Below are 20,673 nucleotides of genomic sequence, written 5' to 3'. Positions count from 1 at the left end.
TGACCTTAAGTGGAAAAGTATGTTAAATATATATATATATACTTTTTTTTTTTTTTTTTTGAGACAGAGTCTCACTCTGTTGCCCAGGCTGGAGTGCAATGGCCCTGTCTCAGCTCACTGCAACCTCCGCCTCCCAGGTTCCAGTGATTCTTGTGCCTCAGTCTCCTGAAACTACAGGTGTTCGCCACCATGCCCAACTAATTTTTTTGTATGTTTAGTAGGGACAAGGTTTTGCCATGTTGTTCAGGCTGGTCTCGAACTCCTGGCCTCAAGTGATCTGCCTGCCTTGGCCTCCCAAAGTGCTAGGATCACAGGTGTGAACCACCATGCCTGGCCTTTTTTGTGTGTTTTGTTTTGTTTTTTTTTTTTTTTGAGAGGGAGTCTTGCTCTATCACCCAGGCTGGAGTGTGTGGCACGATCTTGACATGACTAAAATAGTCCCTATGAAGCCAATAGGGCCATTGGTATCATGTAGAAGGATACAAGACACGAAACACTGTGTGCCAGCAGACTGGTATCATGTCTGTGTCTTTAGCAGGAGTCCTCACAGCTGTCCACACTTCAGTCCAGGGGCTATTCTCTGGATTCTGCTCCCCAAGTGACACCTCAGGTGCAAAGGAACAAGGTCACATGGGTGGGCACAGGGCTACCTGGCTTAGAAGCCTGTGTCCCAAAAAGAAACTGAGATTTCTTTTAACAGTCCCACGGTCAAAGTTTTCAAGAGTCCCAGCAACGGACATGCCTAGTTACAAACACCACTGCACTCAGGGAAACCCAAAGTATGGTTTACCTCTTGATTTCTTCTCCAAAGTAAACCACCAAAAAGTTGACCATAGACTTCAAAACATTTCTAACAATAGCAAAGTTCAGTTGATGGCAGACTTCAAAAATCGCAATTACTCTTCTCTAACTCTAGATGCCCCCATTGTTTACAATTCATTCATAGCTCTCCCAATTCAGATGATGATGACCAACTATGGGCCATTTTTATATGTAGTCTGGTAACCCAACACAGATGACATTCCGCCTTTTCCAGGTTTCCAAGGGAACTGACTCAGAAAGTTAACCCAAGTTCATATTTATTTCTAGAGAAAGATAAAAAAAATTTTCTAACTTTATTCATGCATACACAATACAAGGGTACACGAAATTTCTGAGAGACCTTCAACCTCACTGCCAAATTTTCAAGAGCTGTGACAAACCTTAATGTCAAACCAAGACTGATTTTATAGCAGAACTGCCATCACATCTGTCAGGTGGATCTGCCATGGACTTTTTTGTGTCGTATCAACTGCTTCCCCATGTCTCTGAGTTGTTGAAAGTATCACAGCCCCAAATACATTGGTTTTTCTTTCGCTTTTTTTTTTTTTTTTTTTGGAGATGGAGTCTCACTCTCTCTCTCAGGCTGGAGAGCAGTGGCACAATCTCGGCTCACTGCAACCTCCGCCTCCTGAGTTCAAGCGATTCTCCTGCCTCAGCCTCCAGAGTAGCCGGGACTACAGGCATGTGCCACCAAGCCTGGCTAATTTTTAGAGATGGGGTTTCACCATGTTGGCCAGACTGGTCTCGAACTCCTGACCTCAGGTGATCCACCCGCCTTGGCCTCCCAAAGTGCTGGGATTATAGGCATGAGCCACTGCGCCCGGCAGGCAAACCCATTTCTAGTTCATGCATACATATGCCAGGTGGGATGAACCTGCCCTGGGGCCCCCGATGGTGCTCATGGGTAGAGCAGGGTGATCCCAGGCTCCAAGATGGCAGGCTTGGATGCCGGCAGCAGGTGGTCTGGCCTGTTGTTAGGCCCCCTGCTGGTGCAAGCACAAACCAGAAGTGGCAGGAAGGGCAGGTCTATCCCCAGGTCCCTGGATGGAGTACTTGGGCACTTGTGGGGTGGGGGTTCTTTGAGAGGGGTTAGCCTGTCCTCAGGCCCTGTGGGAGCCTACATGGACACAGGTTGTGGTGGATGGGCTGGGGTGATCCTCAGGTCCCTGAATGTCATCCTTGGGCACCAGGGGCAGACGGCCTGGGTCTGTTGTCAGTCCTCCCTGTGGTATGTGTCTGTGCCCATGGCAACAGGTGGGCAGAGCAATTTCCAGGCTCCCGGGTGGTTTGCTTGGGTGGCAGTGGTGCTGACTGGTTGTGAGCGGGGTGAGTCTGCATTCAATAGCCAACTCAGAGACCCCAGATGCCATTTTCCATGACAACTGGCCTGTCTGGACATTGTGCCATGTGGCTGGCCCCACACTAGGCCAGGCCTCCATGAGTATAAGGAAACATGGGAGGCAGGAGGTCGGGGCCCTGCCCTGCGGAGGGAGAAGAATGGGTCACAGGCAGTGGTCATTGAGCAGAAGAGAGAATGAGCAGAGGATGCTGCGAGGCAGTGAGTATAAGGAATCATATAGCTGAAGGTATTCATCTGACATATACCGGAAACTAATACAGAGTAAGAAAATACAAAAACCAAATAATCCAACAAAACTTGGGCAAAGAATCTATAGACATTGCTGAAAAGAAGGCAGGAAATGAACTAACAGGTAAAGGAAAAGCTTGTCCACATCACTAATCATCAAAAAAATTTAAAGCAAAGCCACACTAAGAGAGTGTCCCCATCCACATAAGATGTATGTTGCCAAAAACAAAAACAGAATTTTGAAAAGGCAATCAACAGTGTAGATTTGCAGAGAGGGAAACTCTTTGACACTACTGGTGGGAATGTAAATTGATGTACACGCTATGAGCAATAGTCGGCAGTTCCTCCTCAAATGAAAAATACAACTACTATGTCATCCAGCAATCTCAGCACTGGGAAATACAAAGTACATGGATGTATTACGCTCCCTGATTAAAAATGACATAGAAGAGCTATAGTGATCCAAACAATATGGTATTGGCATTAACACAAAAATACAGAACAAACACAACGAGGGAGCCAAATACCAAACCCAAATTCATATATGATAGATACATTAAAAAAAAATACACCCAGGGAATGGGAGACCTCAGGCTGCCTTTTGCCGGGATGCTGAAGTGTCCTGGGGTCTACAGATGCCGCTCACCTTGGCTCTGGATGGTTTCTACTCCATGAGGATTTCCAGAGTTTCCCCTCAGCCACCCTCAGAGTCAGGGGGGTTCCCATGGGCCAGTGACCATCTGTCTCAGTCTTTCGTGTCTCCATGACACACTGTGTGACCTATGTATACTGCAATATGTAGGTGCGTGTATTGAAAGCGTACAGTTAAGATGACCTACAACCGATGCTACTCGAAGTCTTCCAGAGATTTTTCAGATATCCCCAGACCAAAACAAACTAGTGACATTCCATGGTTTTGCAAACCAGAACCAACAACTGCACAGAAACAGCTCCTTATGCACCATCAGACACTCTCCAGACCTGCCCCACATTCACAAACCTAACGAACGAGCATGAACCCAGGCAGTCTTCACTCCTAAGGGCCATTTAACAACCTCTATCAGTCATGCAGCCTTTGATCTGGGCCAGGCTGCCGACACACAGGGGTGAATTGTGCCTCTAATGCTGAGTGTTGCTTCCCCTCACTGGGCTAACCCCCACCCTTGCACCAAGAAGGGTCCCTAGGGAAACTGCTGTTCGACATCCAGGAGCCCATGTGGAATGTTCCAGCAACCTGGATGGCCTCGGCCACCTCTAGTACCAGCCTTTCCCTCTGTGGGGCTCCCTTCCTGGCTCTTGCTCATGAAGGCTGATCTAAAGTGGCTGAGATGTCCTGCTCCCTTAGCCACCCAGGTCACCCTGATGGCATCACACTGGCCAGAGGCAGATGTCTGCATTCAAGAATGAGGTATTCACAGTCCGACTTCCCTGGTGCAGGGGACAATGTCTGGCACCTCCAGACAGCCAGAACCAGGTAAGGAATCCAGCTCTGACACAGCTCAAAGACCCTGTGGCAAACCTGGAGAGATTCTCCAGGCCTGTGTCCTCTCCTGGCTCACTGGATTCTTAGGAGGATTATTGAGACACCGGGCTTAAAGCTCTCAGCCTAGGGCCCAGAATGCCACAGGGAATCAAATCAGGGCGATCAAGGACTGAAAACGTCTCCTTGGCTGGGAATGGGGTATCAGGGTTGCAGAGACAAGGGGCACAGAGTGATGCCTGTACCATCAGAGGATCTGGTCCACCCTGGGCTCCTCAACCTGAGTGTGAGGCCTTGCTGGGACCTGAGCTCACCTGCCCCTTGGGAGTCCATTGTGACTACAGTCCAGCGGGATCAATGTCCTCACTGATGCCAGACAGAAGTCCTGGGAGATGCGGAGGGCATCGTGTAGCAGCAGGCAGTCTGGGTGGTCCACAGGTGTGTGCTTCAGCATGTCCTGGAAAGGGATGAGGTGGTGAATTGAGGGATGTGTTTCCAGGGATCAGTGAGAAGCCCCTGGGGAATGCTCAGTCCTCACCGAGAGAATTCAAAGGGCAGGCCCTCAGGGACCCACACTCATGCCTGCAAAATCTGAACTGAAAATTAGAATCGGAGCAGCAGGGTTGACTCTAAAAGGGCCCCAGCTGGCTTTTCTCCCTGCTGCAGTCTTTACTCTTTTCTCCCGGCAGAGGCAGCCAGGTGGAGGCTCATCTCACCACGCAGCTGGGAGAGACACCCCTCTACCCACCCTGCAGCTGCTCCAAGGATCCTGGAGACCAAAAGACAGGGGTTGGGGAAGCAGGACCTTCCTGCCTCCACCAAGAGAGCAATTGGCCAAATGCCAAGCTCAGTAGCTAAGCTCTATTGAGGCCCTGGCCCTGTTGGCATGGTTACCACAGGCCAGGGAGGCATACTCAGGGCCCAGGATCCCTCTGCCTGACTTTTCAAATGGTCTGTTCTCAGTGACTCTGGTGCCCTCCCACCCCGGGCTCAGTCTTCTGAGAAACTCCTAAGCCCTCTCTGGCCCTTCAGGGGCCTTAACACTGGTGCATAGGACCAGGATGCTCTGAGTGACTTACTTGGTCAATGGGCTGGTACAGCAGAGCTGTTGGGGACAGCAGAGAGAAAAAGGACAATGACATACAAAAAACCACTCAACACCTCACAGACCAGTTTTTTCCCCCACCCACCTTGCTCCCCCCGTGAACACCTGCTTGCAGGAAGCCAAAGAGGGTCCACAGCAGCCTCCACCTCTGTTATCACTCCCAGGGCAGACCAAGCAGCAAGAACAGGTGACACACAGACCTGGTGACCGTGTCCCCTCTCTACCCATGCCTATTCTCCCATCAGACTTGGCTTCTTCGAGGGCTGCCCCAGTCCTGTCCAGGCCTTACCTGGCTCAGAGCAGATGATCCCCTGCACCTCCCACCCTGAATCACACGGCTACACCCAGCACATGCTACAGAGGCCCAGCACACTCTGGGTCACATCCAGAAACTCTACAGTAGGGGAGGGGACACGCTGTTTCCCAGGAAGGGCAGCTCCCCAAGCCTGGTCATTCTCAGACTCCTTCAGTCAAAGGCCGGCCACAGCCAGCTGCGATCGCCATGCTTCACGCTGACAAACATGACTGGCTTTGCCTCCCCTATGGGAAGAGACCCCTGCACACAGCCTCAAACCCAGACATAACAGGACAGGACACGCTGGGCGCTAGGGAGGCCAGCCAGATCTCCACACAAAGGCTCTGCTCTTAAGCAGGAGGCAGCCTCAGGGGCAAAAGTTTCCTGAAGCAACTCAGGTCAGGCCTCACATACAAGAGCCCCAGAGGCTGCAAAAGCACCAGCTCAGCCAGCCAAGAACCCAGGGCCACACCCTTCTGAAACCCAGACACCAAGTGAGGATCGCTGGGATTCAGCAGAACAGGAGGACGTGACAGCTGGCGGACCAACACTTCCCAACACCCTTCCAGCAAGCAGCTGCACCCCTCCTGATGCGAGTCACCCCACTTCGGTCCTGCACCTGGATGCCTCTGTCCAGGGTAGCATATTTGGCCTCCTGTCATAGGAGCAGTGAGAGGCAGGATGGTGGTCTGGGAAGAAGGATCCTAGACTGGGTGCCCCATAGGACCAGGTTGTGACAGATCCCACAGCCAACACTCATGCCCCAGCCAACCCCCAAACCCAATAGCTCCCCAAAGCTCTTGATGTAAATAGCCTGTGCACTGCTAAGCAGACACCTCAGGGAACAATCTGATGGCTGTGAAGAAGATGCAGCCTCAACAGGGTTCCACAAGCCTTCTGCAAGCAAAGCCTTCTTTGCTTGGGTGCCTAGTCAAAGCACTAGGGAAGATCTTAAAAGATAAATTCAGCATTGTGGGAGGCAGAGGCAGGAGTACAGCTTGAGGTTAGGACTTTAAGACCAGCCTGAGTGCAATGGTGAGACCCTGTCTCTACAAAACACAAAAATTAGCATGGCATGGTGGTACATGCCCAGAGTCCCAGCCACTTGGGAGGCTGAGAAGGGAGGATTCCTTGAGCCTGGGAGGTCAAGGTTGCAGTGCCCATGATCATGCCACTGTGTTACAACCTGGGCCACAGCACAAGATCCTGTTACAATCAAACAAACAAACAAAAAACCAAAGATGCCTGTTTTCTGCCCCATCAAATAAACCCAAATCTCTGCAGGGTGACACAGGGTATTCACATTTTTAAATATCTCCTTTCCTGAAGTAAATGTATAGTAATGGCTGAAAACCACTGAGTTATGTAAATACACTTCCTATGACTTATTTGTAGCCCTTTCGTGTCTAGCAATTTCTACAGACCCTCTCCGTGGGCTTTGGAAGCCGGAATGGGCAGGGCCAGGTGTGAGGTGTCCTAGCACACTGAGGCTAGAGCACAGCTCCCAGCTCAGGGGGACCCATTTCTGAGGCTAAGGCACCCACCAGGGACTCAGCCTATCTTCAGAGGGAAAATCACACCTCAGAACCCCAGAGACCCAAAAGAAAGCTCGAATTTGGCAGATACCTGCCAGTGGGTCCTGGAGCGGCAGCCCCAGGGAAAACCGCCATTGCACTGTCAGCTCCCTCCAGCCTTCTCTCAGGTCCCAGCGGGTGGAGGTCTCTGACTAAGCTCAGAGGTCTCAACAAACGGCGGGTTGAACCTCTGAGGAGTTATTAACAGGCCTATAGTTACCTCAAGACTCCACCTGACCAGGGCCAAAAATGAGTCCTGGGAGGGCAGCCAGGAAGAGAGCAGGGCAGAGAGGAAACACAGGAGGAGGGGGCCCTGGGACCACATCAGATATGGGGGAAACCAGGGGAACGAGGGCAGCCCTGATGATTGTGCTCCCCATAGGCCCTGCATGTCTGTGTCCCCTGAGAATTCAGGGTGAGGAGCTCACTCTTGACCTTCACCTGTTCCTGGGCTCTGGCAGGCTGGCCTGCTTCCTGCCCCAGCCTAACCCACTCTCCCCACTCCTCACCACTGATATGGGCAAGTTGATCTCTCTGGTTTGCTGGCCTCTCACTCTCTGCCCAATGGCACCGAGTTAACTTCTTTGCATGCTTTATTTTCTGTGATTAAAAAGGGAAGCAATTCTCACTAACGCCATTTCTCAGAGGAGAAAACAGGCACAGGGATGTTCTATGACTTCCTCACCGTCACCAAGCTACAAGTGGGAGCTGGGCTTTGAATGGAGGTCTACCCATGCTCCTAAATTTGAGCCGTCCTCCAAAGAAAGGACAGCATTGTAAAAGCTCAGTGAATGTGGCAGGAGACTTCACTAAGGCCTGACCAGGCTGGTACCCTGATATCCAACTTCTAGCCTCCAGAACTGGGAGAAACATAATTCTGTTTTTGATGAGCTCCCCAGGCTACGGCTCTTTGTTGTAACATCCTGAACTACCCCAGAAGTGCGTTCCATCATGTGTGTCCTATTCCATCATTCAGAAGGGAGTCACTAAGCCCTCAGTGCTGTCTTTGTGCATGCTGCCCACCCTCGGCTGAGATGGGGCACAGGGTCTGGGTCTAAATAAAATGGGAAGGCACTGGAAGGTGAAATGTCAGAGGAGGAGGATGTCTGAATTTCATTTAATCTCAACCTCTACTGGTGCATCATGAAAGAGGAGGCCCAGAGCAAAAGTGTCTTCTCCTGAGACCACACTGTGGACCCCAGGCCCACTGGAGTTGTATTGCATGCTACCTCTCAACGCTTCTGGTATTTCTTCCATCTCAAAGTATGTGCAATATCTACAGGGAACATCACATCATGAGTTTTATAAGATCTATCTCAAACACACCTCATGAGTTCCCTAGGAAGGAGATGCTAGCATAACCCCCATTGTGCATGATGGGAAGGCTCCAAAACACCAAAGGACTGTTCTCTAGGGTCTCACAACTGCTAAGATAAAGGTTGTTTGACCCAGAACTGTCTCCTTAAAACTGGGACCCTGGTTACATCCAGGTCTTCCCAAGGTGCTGAAGGGGCACACTTTGGCATAATGGTGAAAGGTAAGGAGTTGATGGGGGAGGGTGAGCGGCCAGAAGCCCAATGAGGCCTTTGAGTAGGTCTTATGGAAAGGAGGAGCTTACAGGATGGAACCTACAAGATGTGACCTCACTTCCTTGCTGACAGACCCCAACAGAACTTAGAATTCTGGTAACTAGGCACCCATATTATACACACAGCCCCATTTCCAGCTCAGTTGGTAGTTGACACCCAAGGGAACAACATGTTCTCTTGCTGTGTCCCGACGTGCTGTCGACCTCCTCGTCGCAGAAGAGGCCAAAATGAGAGTCTTTCCCGAGAATATAGACATTGGTTCAATCCTCACCCTCGACGCCTCTGGCCATTTGCCAGAAGGCACCCACAGGTAACACAGGACCCAGGGCAGGCCCATCCAGGCCAGGCCTCAGCTGTGTCCATCAGGGCAGCGCTGAGCCCCTCCCCATGTGTTTGGGGGAAACAGGAGAAGAGGGGCCCTCCCTGGACAGGAGCAGGTAGGTTGTTGGGGTGTTGGAGCCTGGTCAGTAAGTCAGGTTCACAGCCCAGGCCATGCCTTCAGGATGGGAAGGTGAGTGTCGAGGACATAGTTTGTCTGCTCAGATCTGAATCCCAAGACCTCAAGCTTCATCTGCCAGAGACGTCAACATCCTCTGGCTGGAGGTCTATATAAATGCTCCTATGTGCCAAATCCTGTTGCGGAAGGGGGCGCCAGGGAGGAGTTCTAATGGGGTATCCCACTATGGGGTCAGCCAGGCAGGCCACTGACACCTCTTCGCCTGGCTCTCGGGCAATTTCTTTGCAGAGCTCCACACAGCAGATCAAGCAGGAGCTGTTGGATGGATTCCATTTCTCCATCTTCTTCAAAGAAGGGCAGGGGCCCCCTGCTACCAACCACGGCCAGTGCTGGTCTGGGGTGAGATTGGGCACAGAAGGGTCTCCACAGACAAGGACTCCAGAAAACCAGGGTGGACCCAGGACTCAAATACGAATATGGGAACTCGCTAGGCTCTGTCCTAGGGCTTTCACACTTGAGTGAGCCGCTGTCCTCTCCCAAAGGAATCTGGCTGCCATTAGTCCCCAGTGGCAACTTGGTTACAGGCAAAGTCCCTTTCACCTATCAGAGGAAGATCAGAGAAAATCCTTCTGTTTTCGCTTTATACTATGCCAGGAGTATCCCAGCATGTTGCTATAAGAATTGGGTACAATGGTAACACTGTAGAAACATACTCATACTGTTGTCATTTTAACTCCCCACCCTAAGTGTATCTCCGGCAACAGGCAGCTCCTCTGCCCTGCCAACCTCTTCCAGGACTTAAAATCCACCACTTCTACACAAACGAGTTGCGGGGGTGGTGATTACAACAAAAGAAGGTGAAGCTCCTCTATGCATCTGTCTTTAAAGTGTCATCTCAGAGAACGCATCCCTGCAGACCCACTGGGCAGGAGCTGCACCCTCGCATGTCACTGTAATATTCCTTAACGGAGGCCCTGTTCCACAGTTGGTCAGCCTCTCAGTGCTGGTGGAGCCTGTCATGATAAAATTCCCTATCTAGGCAGCCTTTCTATAGGCAGCATAATCCTAAGTGTGTCCTAATAGGCTGGAGCCGTTTCCCAGGGCTGCCATAACATGCCACGCTGACTGAAGGGCTTAACCACAGAAATCTGGTTCCTCACAATTCTGGAGACTGGAAGCCCAATGTCAAGCTGTCAGTCTGGGGTGGTTTCTCTGGGCCTCTCTCCTTGCCGTGGAGATGGCTGACTTCTGTCTCGGTCAGCACAGGGTCTTCTCTTGAACTTCTCTGTGCGCTGACCACCTCTCCTTGTAAGAACCCCAGGCATATTAAATTAGGGGCCACCCTAATGAACTCACTTCACCTGAATTACCTCTTGGAGAACTCTGTGTCCAAACACAGTCACATTCTGAGTCTCTGGGGTTGAGAATAGAAACAGTTACATTTGGGGGAGGGGACACAATTCAACCCATAAAATACACAAATCCCCTGCGGAAGACACACACCCGGGAAAGGGAAATCTGGGTGAAAGGATGTGCAGATAGCAAGTTTCAACAGCTCTAGCCAGCTGACTTTCCAAAAGGGCTCCAGCTGCTCACAGGGTCACCAGCAGCCTCTGAAGGTAGCTGCTTCTTTGAACACAACCTCCCCTGAATACTAACATGCTCTTAACTTTTTGCCAATCTGCTGTCTGTGTGGCAGAGAAAATTACCTTGTTTCATTTCCAGTTTCAAACCTACATTTCCGTAACCTTTCCCGGTTTCAATACCTGCCTGCGTTTTCTCTTCCAAAAGTCACCTGGCAGATCCTAGGCGTTGGGATGTGCTTCCTCCCACCCTAGAGTCTTCCGGCATTTTCCCCTTGGCCAGGGCTGGGATGGCCGTAGCTGTTTCTCCAGACTCACATTCGTGTTAAAGAACAAAAACAATCATATCCTTTTAAGTCAAAGGCTTCTTCTAGAGCATCTTGTCTGGTGCGCTGTCACTAAAATAAGGAGGGGATGAGACCTCCCCAGGCCGTTCCCTTCCATACAGAAGCGGAGCCTCAGGTGGCCTAGAGGGAATTTCATCCAGTCCTCCCTGTGGAAGGTGCTCTCCTCTGACCCGGGTGCTGCTGAGCAAGCATCTGACATCCAAAAGCCCGCATCTCCTCTTCTCCACCATGAGGGTGATTTTTGAGGATTGCAGGGATGATGCTCTTCATGCAGGCTGTTGATACAGAGGGTGCTATTGCCCCACAGCTGACATTCACCTTGAAGGCATGAATCATTTTATCCTTCTCCATCCTCACATGCAATTTTACCTTGAAAGCCTAGAACCCTTTTCACCATAGGCACCCAGGGTCTCCACATGTACAAGTCCCTGAAGGGTTGATGCTTCTTGGAGTGATTTCCAGAGCCCGGTCCTGTGGTGGTTCATGGTGTTACACTGACTCCCATGTCCCTCCTTGTCCCCCTAGTATGAAAATGAGATCTGCAGGATGCCAACTTTCCAGCCCAGCACAGGGGAGAAGCTATTGGAGTCCCTGGTTCCAGCCTTTCTAACTAAACCCATCTCCTCCTATGCCACCTGCCTGGGTCCCTCCTGGGACTTTATCACCGTGCCACACTTTTTGGAACTACTGGTTAGAAGGTGAGTGTCCATCCTCTCCAAGGCATGGAGGTGCCTCTGTCCCCTACTGGCTGTGTCTTGAAGATGCACCTCTTGGAGCCTCAGTTGGCTCCTGTGGAACAGGGAGTAATGAGAAGATGAAGCTCACAGGGTTCTTGTAGGGACTGATTGATCTAAGACACAGCAAACAAAGGGGTCCCTAGAGCCTAAAACTCTGGACAATCTGCTGTGGGTGCTGTGATTCATGTTTATTATTTTTCTCTTCCCACTCACTGAAGCAGCTCTCAGCATTCTGTCTCAATGGCCCATCTCTCTTGCTGTTTGGAAAGGCACATAGAAAGCAAGTCTGCAATGGCATTGCTAAAGGATGTCTGAGTTTCCTTCTGGCTGGACTTTCTCCTTGATACAGACAGAAGAGGGTTCCCTTCTTGCTGAAAAAGGAGCCACAGGCCCACTCAGATATCTGGAGAGGCTCACTGGGTTCTCCAATGGTTGGGGTTCACTCATTCAACACATACATACAAAACACCTCATTTGTGCATCGTTCTTCTTGTGACTTGGCCTAATTTCATAAACAAGGCAGATGACAATCCCTGGGCCTCAATTCTACTCAGAGTCAGGTGCTCACAGTAGACAGAATAAACAAATCATATCTACAGAATGTTAGAGGGGAAACCCTCATGGCCTCCTCTACATATGGTGGCATCCTCCCAGATTCTGACTAGAATGACGGAGCCCAACAAGTATAAACTGGGGGGACTTAGGGTTCTGAAAGGCCTCTTCACCCACAAAACATGGAGGGAAATATGTGGACTCTGGCTGGGGAGAGAATAAAGAAGCCCTGGGGTTCATGTCTTATAATTCCCACAACAAGGCTGACATTTGGGAACTTCCCCTGCAAGAGGCAAATAGTGAGTTCTATAAATGGAGACTTAGGTCCCCTGCAAAGGAGAGGTGAGGCTGGGGCCACAAGTGGCCACTGAGAGACCCATCCCCACCACTGTGCCTTCCCAGCTCTCCCTGTCCTCCTCCACCCAACATCTGCCCCTACCCTCCTAACCCCAGGACCAGGGGAACCAAAGCTGGAGCTTTGATGAGCAAGCTGCTCACAAATCTGCCTGGAGCTGCAGTCTTGAGTGCCCAGGTGCACAGTGCTGTGCTCCAGGGCCATTGGAAAGAGAATGTCAGTGGGACGCCGGGGCACACAAGGGTCTGTAGAGCCCTGTTGCATGGCCAGGTCTGCCCCATCCAGGACAGCACTGATGGTTTGGGGTAGGGTGGGGCTGTCCTCTACACAGGCAGCAAGAGGCCAGGGACACAGAACCACGCAAGGGTGCCCTGGAGGGTTGTGTGGGAGAAGGCCAGGCCTCTGACTCAGCTGTCCACTCATCACCAGCACCACCACCTCCATTTTGTTCACCTGGCCCCCTGAAAACACCTCAGTTTGCTGCCAGGCCCTGCAACGGTCATCTTTCTGGATAAAGCTGGCCTTCAGGACCTTCGCCTGGCCTGGACTGGGCGTGGAGGACCATCAGGAAATTGTCCTAGGCCAGTTGGTGCTTCCGGAGCCCAAGGAGGCCAAGCCAGATGGTGAGAAGACTTTCCGGGGGTGGTGTTTTGGGGCTATAATTCCCTTAAATTCCATCCAGGCATTTCTATACTTGGAAATCCCAGTGAAGAGTGACTGGAATGGTGACCTTTTCTCCTTTTCCAGATCCTGCTCCACCTCCTGGGCAACACGCATTAACAATGCTGGCCCTGGAGCCAGCACCACCACTGCTGGCGGACCTGCGGCCTGCTCTAGAGCCAGAGTCACCTGTAGCCCTGGATGCACCAGGATATCTACATTCAGCATCAGCACCAGCACCAGAGGAAGGGCCCCCTCCAGGAACAGTGCTGGAGCCACAGTCAGCCCCAGAGTCCCCCTGTCCCTGTCCCGGGACTGTCCAGAGCCAACACACTGAGGAGCTGCCGGACATCACGACCTTCCCTCCCAGGCTGCTGGCAGAGCAGCTGACCCTTATGGATGCGGTGAGCAGCTGGGCTTCGCAGGCTGTGCCTCTGGCACCAGCTGTCTCAGGCCAGCCTGTCTCTGAGGAGCGGCCAATGCCCTGGGTCCAGTTTCAGCCCCACTGCTTACCAACCATGGGATCTGGATGAGTTTCCTCACCCACAAGCCTTCCCTGTCTGCATGTGGACAGCAGAGATGGGAAATGACCCGTGCCAGCTGCACAGAGTGACTGTGCAGACTGAATGACGGGGGATGGACTTTCAAGCAGGACAGGGCAGGTGACCACTGAGGGGCAGGCAGGGCCATGGGTCACTCACCCAGCTGCTCAGGAGCCTCACTACCCTCAGCACTTAGTAGGTACCTGATGCATACTAGATTCTATGGCAGACACCCAAACAGAGCCCAAGGTTGCAGCTGCTGCAAGGAAACTGCACCAGTAGGGAGAGAAGGAGTAGAGGGCTGATTGGGATGGGAGGAAGATGAGGCCTCAGGATGGGGAGGCCTGAGCCACCTTCTAGTTCTTGGAATGAGGATGGCCTGGGAGAAAATGTCACTCTCTCTTCCCACCCTTGTTGGTTTCTGGGACATGATGCATTCAGGGCCCTCGGTGGGCAGAAAACTAAACCCAGGGACTCCCACAAGTCTGGAGCATATTTTAAAGCTTTCTGAGCTCAAGCTCGGTTCCTGCCAGACACTGTGGATGACTGTGAGCTCAGTCCCTGCCTGGGACTGTGGGTGACTCTGAGCTGGGGTGTGCTGTGTCCATGACACTCTCCTCCTTCCCCAAAGGATCTGTTCAAGAAGGTGGAGCTCTACGAATGCTTGGGCTCCATCTGGGGCCAACGACATCAGAAGGGGAGTGAGCACGTGGCACCCACAGTTTGTGCCACCATTGCACACTTCAACAGGCTCGCCAACTGTGTCACCACCTCCTGCCTCGGGGACCACAGCATGAGGGTCCAGGATAGGGCCAGGGTGGTTGAGCACTGGATCAAGGTGGCCAGGGTAAGCCATGGTTGGGCCTTGGGATTCCCTCTTTAAAAATGGGGAACTGCCTCTTCTCCTCCATCGGCTTTCAGGATTGGCATCTGTATCTCTAGCCTGAGCCCTACACATCCCCTAGGCCCTTCTTCCCACAGCTTCCCTGACCTTGACCCCCATGGCCCAGTGGTGGCTGCTCACTTCTGACCTGGGATCTTCTTTGGGTTGAACTGAAATCTTTCTAGATGAGTCACATTCACTCAGCCCCAGGTGTACCCTCCTGAGGCTCCCTGGGCCTCTGCTTCATTCAGGAAGGGAGATCTCAGCAGAGGGGGCTGAGGCTGAAGTGGGTCTGACTCCAACTCTGGACCTCACAGCTCACCCTTCCCTCTCCAGGAGTGCCTAAGCCTCAACAACTTCTCCTCGGTGCACGCCATCGTCTCTGCTCTGCGCAGCAACCCAATACATCGGCTACACAAGACGTGGGCAGCAGTGTCCAGGTGAGGAGCTCCCTCCACGGGAGCACCAGTGTTGACTTAGGGACCCATAGGTCTCCCCATGTGCCCTCAACGACTCTGAAAGGTTCTTGGAGAACAGGGACGCTGGAGGCAGGGATGGGCTGGTGGGTGTGGTCACTAAGCTGCCCTGGACTCCTAGGCAAGGATTTCTAACTCAGGAGTAAGGTTTTTTAACCATCAGGAACAGACTGGAGCCAACTGGAGGCTTTCAGGTGTTTGTACCCAGCAGTGGAACTGTGTCCAGCTGGAAGCTAACTGTGAACACGCAGGGCTCATGTGAAGTGGAGATGGGCCAGGGGAGGAGCATGACAGTCCCACCCTGGTCCTCTGGAGCCCTTGTCATCAGACGACCCCACTGGAAACTCTCACGCAGGAAGCTGAGATTCACTGGGTTTTCAAACAAAAGGGATTGGAATTCACAAATCTCCCCCGTGATTCCCAAATTTATCCTTTTTTCTTTCTTCTATCAATAGCAAAAGCTCAAAATATCTAAAAGAACTCTGCAAAAAAGACACTGCAGTGAAGAGGGACCTGCTGATCAAGGTACAGTGGAGTCTGGGAGATGTGGGACAAGTGTTTAAGGGTCAGAGGAAAGAGTGAGTTTGGAAGGGCATTGATCCCGGTGTGCAGTGGTTATTTTGTAATGTTTTGACTTACCTACTAAAAGTGGACTTGAAAAATTCCCTCCATGCCTACTTTGGGCAAACAGGAGGAGAAGTGTGTGGGTCGATGGGCACGTGGGGGCACGGGGGCAGCAGGCCCTGGAAATGGGATGTGGCAATGGCTGCTGGGCTTCTGAGTGAGGGTGATGAGCTGCAGCATTAGCAGGACTCTGGCTCCCATGCTGGTCCATGCTGCTGGCATGGAGCTTCCTCCAGGCTGGGGGGTGGTCATGGTAGGTGGGACTTTCCTTCTTCCTCAAACTGGCAGCAAATCCTCAGGAAGCCAGGCCTCCGCTGCTGCTTCTGTCTGCAGCGCACCTCCATGGGCAGGGACTGCAGTCCACACTGGGGGAAAGAGGGAACCACAACAGAGGAAGCTCATGTGCCAGGGAGTCCAGTAGACTGCCCAGCTATGGGTCCCAATGGGCAAACTCAGGACAGATGTATGTGTTTGCTGGGACTCCCCACTCTGCCCTTTGCAGACATCTAAAAATGGTCATGTCACAGGATTCTCACCAATTAGCAGTGACACATGCTCATGACAAGTATCTGGGGGATTCATGCAATCCTAGGGGATCCTCCCTGACCAGATCTCAGAAACCTCCATGCAAATGAGAAGACAACATGCCACCCCACCCAGGATTCTGGAAAACCCTGCCATGTCCGTGAGAGATGTCGCCTCAGGAGGCCACATCCTGAGTTGGGGGAAGAGAGTTCTGTGCACGGAACTCCCCTGGGGGATCACTGGAGAGGCCAAACCATGGATTTGGCATGGTGCAAACCCAGTTTGTGTGGCAGAGACTCCAGTGGGGCTCAGATAGGCAGGTGCCACTTAACCAGGTCTCCTAAAATGCCCTGTCCCTTTCCCATCACGACTCTGCAAGGCTGGAGACCTAGACACTCAGAGACTCCAAAGAACAAGACCCTGATGGGTGGTGGTGCTGGGATATGGGGTGAGGGCAGCCGAGACAGAGCCTCCAGGATAGGGAGGAGGTGCCTTCTCTTTTGGGGCCCTGGGGAGTCACTGCCCACTCTTGGTCTCTGTTTCCTTATCTGGAAAATGAAGGGATGCTGAGCCTGTAGTGCAGGCCTCACAGGGTGGAAATGAGGTTCAAGAAAAGAAAGCAATTGGAGGGTGCTCGTGAATGGTTCTTCCTCAGAGGGATGAGGGGGAGAACAATGACAACAGCTACAGGAAACAGTACTCAGGAGGTCCTGTGAGGTAGCTGTGGTTTTCATGGCTCTTTACAGAAAGGAAACAGTCTCAGGGAGGCCCGGCTGCATGAGTGGGTGACACACACAGGCAGTGTCGAGCTGGCCAGTGGTATGAGCACTGTGCCAGGTGACTCACGCCAGTCCCTGGGGATCCAAGTGTGGGGTGGCTGGGGTGTAACTGGGGGAAGGGAGGAGAGCCTCACTGTCCCTGTCCCTGACACCTGGCAGGCGGGGAGCTTTAAGGTGGCCACCCAGGAGAGGAACCCCCAGAGAGCCCAGATGAGGCTACAGAGGCAGAAGAAGGTGAGTGAGACTGTGGCATGGAGGGACCGCAGGGGATCAGAGGACAGGGCTCTTTTCCCCACCAGCTGGAGGCCTCCATATCAACACAGCGGGGGCTTCCTCCCCAGCCCTGCCCTCCTATGGCCACTGGGCCTGGAAAACCTCCATTGGAGAGACCAGAGCAAGGGTCTGGGAAAGCAGAACTCAGAGTGTCCCTAGGGTAAGGCTGGGACCACAGGCCCTTGTGACTTGTTAAAATCCCACCATAGAGGTAACTAGGAGTGATTGCCAGACTTGGAGGTCAGCTGGAATAGAGGAGGCAGGGAATTGGGAAAGGCAGCTGAGGGTCTTCGGCTGCTACAACTGGGAGACCTGGGGACGGGGGTTCTGGGACACAGGGGCTGATGGGATTTCATGGGACAGGGCCTTGGGCAAGCACCTGAGGGTCAATACTCATCACCACTACCCCTCCCACCTCCCCACCCCTCCATGGCACAGGGCGTGGTCCCCTTCCTGGGGGATTTTCTGACTGAGTTACACAGGTTGGATTCAGCCATCCCGGATGATCTGGATGTGAGTGAGCCTGGGGCAGGTTGGCTGGGAACCAGGATCCTGAGGCTTGGGAGGAGAGCGGCCTGGATGGAGCCCTTAGATCTTAGCCCTTGGAAAACCTCCTCTCCTGAGAGTCTCATAGCTGCTCCTGTGGGTGGGGGTGTCAGGCCCATCTCATTACCTCTGACTGACAGAGGCTCCATGGCAGTCACCAGTCCCTGTCCCTGAGTGGTGAAGCTGCAGAGCTGCCTGACTGCAGCGCTGCTGAGGTGTGGCCTGAGCTGGACTCAGCCTCTCCCTAGGGTAGTCCCATAATAGGAGGGTGAAATTGAGCCTTTCCAAGGGCAGGCAATTCCAGGGTAACTGAGCACTTTCTTTCTAAGGGAGACCTCAGTTTCTCTGTCTGTCATCTCAGAGGGTTGGGACAGAAGGTCCCTGAGCCTCAGCTCCCATGCCCACTGCCCTAGAGCCCGGAGCCTGAGGCAGGTTCACGTTGTGTCATGTGCACATCCCCTGACCCTGGTGGCCCTGGCAGTAGTGCAGCATAGGAAGGGATGGGGTGGGGCTGTTGTGGGCCAGGGACCTTTCTGATGGGCTCTATCTGACTTCCAGGGCAACACCAACAAGAGGAGAAAGGTGAGCAGCTGGGACATTCACGTTGGATGAGGTTGGGGATGTGGACGTCACAGTCCACCCTGGACAGGACACTCCCTGGCTCCATCCTCTACATCTTAGTTTTACTGGGTTTGACACACACAGGAGGAGGAGACCTATCCCAGTGGAGAAAGTGGGAAAGGCACTGGAATGAAAGACCAATTCCTGCAGGAGGGCCTATTTACATCCAACTCTGAGAACAGGCTGGGGGCTGCATTGGGCCCCCTCAGAGAACGGCCCCAGGGACCAGCCCCTTCTCCCTGCCTGCCAAAGGTCCCCTCAGCGTCTTCCACCCAGGCCCTGTCAGCATCCTGTCCTCTGTCTCTAGGAGGTCCGAGTTCTGCAGGAATTGCAGCTACTCCAAGTGGCTGCCATGAATTACAGGCTTCAGCCTCTGGAGAAATTTGTCACTTGTTTCTCAAGAATGGAGCAGCTCAGTGACAAGGAGAGGTGAGGGCCTGGGAGATGGGCAGAGGGTGGGAGAAAGCTCTCCATTTTTTTTTTAACGTGGTCTGGCTCTGTCGCCCAGGCTGCATTGCAGTGTCACCATCTCTGCTCACTGAAACATCTGCCTCCTGGGCTCAAGCCCTTCCTCAGCCTCCAAGCAGCTGGGACTACTGCTATCCACCACCATGTCCGGTTGTTCTCCTGTTGTTGTTCTGGTACAGGTGGGGTTTCACGATGATGTCCAGGCTGGTCTCAAACTCCTGGCCTCAAGCAATCCACCCACCTCAGCCTCCCAAAGTACTGACAGTACAGGTGTCAGCCACCCCACCTGGCCTAGAGGAGGCTCTCCTGTGGACAGCAGCAGAGAGCCTATGGCCATGACTCCACTGCCAGCATCAAACCTTGTTGCATGGGGACTGCTGGGGACCCAGGATTCCAGCTGGTCAGGCAATGAGAGGGGACCTGATGTGTAGCTCATGGTGGCCTCACAGCTGCCTCTCTGTCCTGCAGCCACAAGCTGTCCTGTCAGCTGGAGCCCGAATCCCAGTAGGCTGGAAACATCCTGCAGTGGCTGGGGCCGCACTGGGATGCTGGCCAGAACACCAGCTCTGCATCATCCTTCACCCAGACCGTGACACCAGGAAACCACATCTAGGTGGCTTGCAGCTCAGCTACATCTTGACCCCACTCCTCAACACCAGCTGCTCCTGCTGGCCAGGATCAGGCCATGGGACTTTTGCATGTCAGGCGGGAAACCATTTTATGTTTATTTTCTTTAGTGTATAAGTAACGGGTTTTTTCCTTAACTTTCGTTAAAATAAAATTTTAAAACACTACTCAGAATGTTCTATAGTGTTGGAATGAGAACAGTAACTCCAGTGCAGTAACCGTATACCAGTCTTTAGGATTCATAGTCTAGCATGTCACATTGAGGCTATGGCTGAACAAGTCATGGAATAGCGTTTGCATTACACCTGCCAACTGTTTAATGTTTTCCTTCTTTATTCAAATTAATTATTGCTAACTCTGTTTAAGGAAAACAAAAAATAAAACAAACAAACAAAAAAACACTTAAAAACCACAGTATGTCACCCAATCTATGTCACTTGTTCTACTGACCAGTTACTCTCAAACTTAAATTCTAGTTAAATTCAAGTTCCACTGGGTTACTCTACTTTTTTAAGTTGTAAATATTTAATGAATCACTTAAATATTTACTGAAGGGCTGGAGATGGGAGGTAGTTATGCAAGTGGTAGGGCTAGCCTACTCCAGAAGTCCTGTGCACAAGGGAGCTGGCCATGAGTCTCCAGGAAATACAGATAAACTTTTCCCACTATGGATCTTCCCAGACTTTCTGCCACCTCTCCCCTAAGGGAACATCAAGGAAGGAGAGAATTGTTTGAACCCAGTATCTAAAGGATGTCCCACAGCTTAATTTGAACACAAGCCCCACTGTGGTATATCAGACAAAAACAAGTCAAAGAAATCAACATTTCAGGGTCTGAAATATAATACCCCCAAATCAGCACAAAATAAAACACTTAAATCCAGTCCTGGAGCCACAAAGCTCCTATAAGAAAAGTGGGAGTTTATTTCAGCAAAACTTGTATCTATGCATGCAGTTTGCAAAAAAGAAAGAAAACAAAAGCAAAAATTATCTATGGCAACAAACCCTTAGACCATGCAATTGATTTGGCAATACTTTTTCTTTTCTTATTTTTTGTTCTTTTTGGATGGGACACAAAAATCACTGCTAGCAAATGTGAACACAAACACATGGGACTATACATTATCTTAGAGCTTCCGCATGGGAAAGAGAAACAACGAACCATT

At 51.9% G+C, this 20,673-nt stretch overlaps 1 protein-coding gene across 2 annotated transcripts; it reads left to right on the top strand.

Moving 5' to 3' along the window:
* The first annotated feature begins 8,561 nt into the window (after window positions 1-8,561).
* Window positions 8,562-19,480, top strand: LOC126929580 (ral-GDS-related protein-like). Of its 2 annotated transcripts, XM_050746001.1 has the most exons (13): window positions 8,562-8,763; window positions 9,199-9,309; window positions 11,366-11,538; window positions 12,914-13,107; window positions 13,232-13,548; window positions 14,318-14,533; window positions 14,906-15,009; window positions 15,501-15,570; window positions 17,133-17,207; window positions 17,685-17,759; window positions 18,351-18,374; window positions 18,721-18,842; window positions 19,350-19,480. In XM_050746001.1, exons 1-13 carry the CDS (start codon window positions 8,623-8,625, stop codon window positions 19,387-19,389), a joined length of 1,662 nt encoding a protein of 553 aa, XP_050601958.1. In that variant the 5' UTR covers window positions 8,562-8,622; the 3' UTR covers window positions 19,390-19,480. The 2 variants fall into 2 exon arrangements, with proteins under 2 accessions (XP_050601958.1, XP_050601959.1); XM_050746002.1 differs by lacking the exons at window positions 8,562-8,763; window positions 9,199-9,309; window positions 11,366-11,538 and adding an exon at window positions 12,596-12,789.
* The last annotated feature ends 1,193 nt before the right edge of the window (window positions 19,481-20,673 follow it).

This window comes from Macaca thibetana, chromosome 10 (assembly GCF_024542745.1).
Source record: "Macaca thibetana thibetana isolate TM-01 chromosome 10, ASM2454274v1, whole genome shotgun sequence".
Taxonomy (NCBI): domain Eukaryota; kingdom Metazoa; phylum Chordata; class Mammalia; order Primates; family Cercopithecidae; genus Macaca; species Macaca thibetana.
Note: the sequence above shows the minus strand (reverse complement) of the source record. Positions and strands in the feature narration are given on the sequence as shown.

Coding starts and splice junctions, on each gene's coding strand:
- LOC126929580 (XM_050746001.1), top strand. CDS start 8,623: ATGTTCTCTTGCTGTGTCCCGACGTGCTGTCGACCTCCTCGTCGCAGA. Junction 8,764..9,198: donor TTGCCAGAAGGCACCCACAG/GTAACACAGGAC, acceptor ATTTCTTTGCAG/AGCTCCACACAGCAGATCAA. Junction 13,549..14,317: donor AGCTGACCCTTATGGATGCG/GTGAGCAGCTGG, acceptor CCTTCCCCAAAG/GATCTGTTCAAGAAGGTGGA.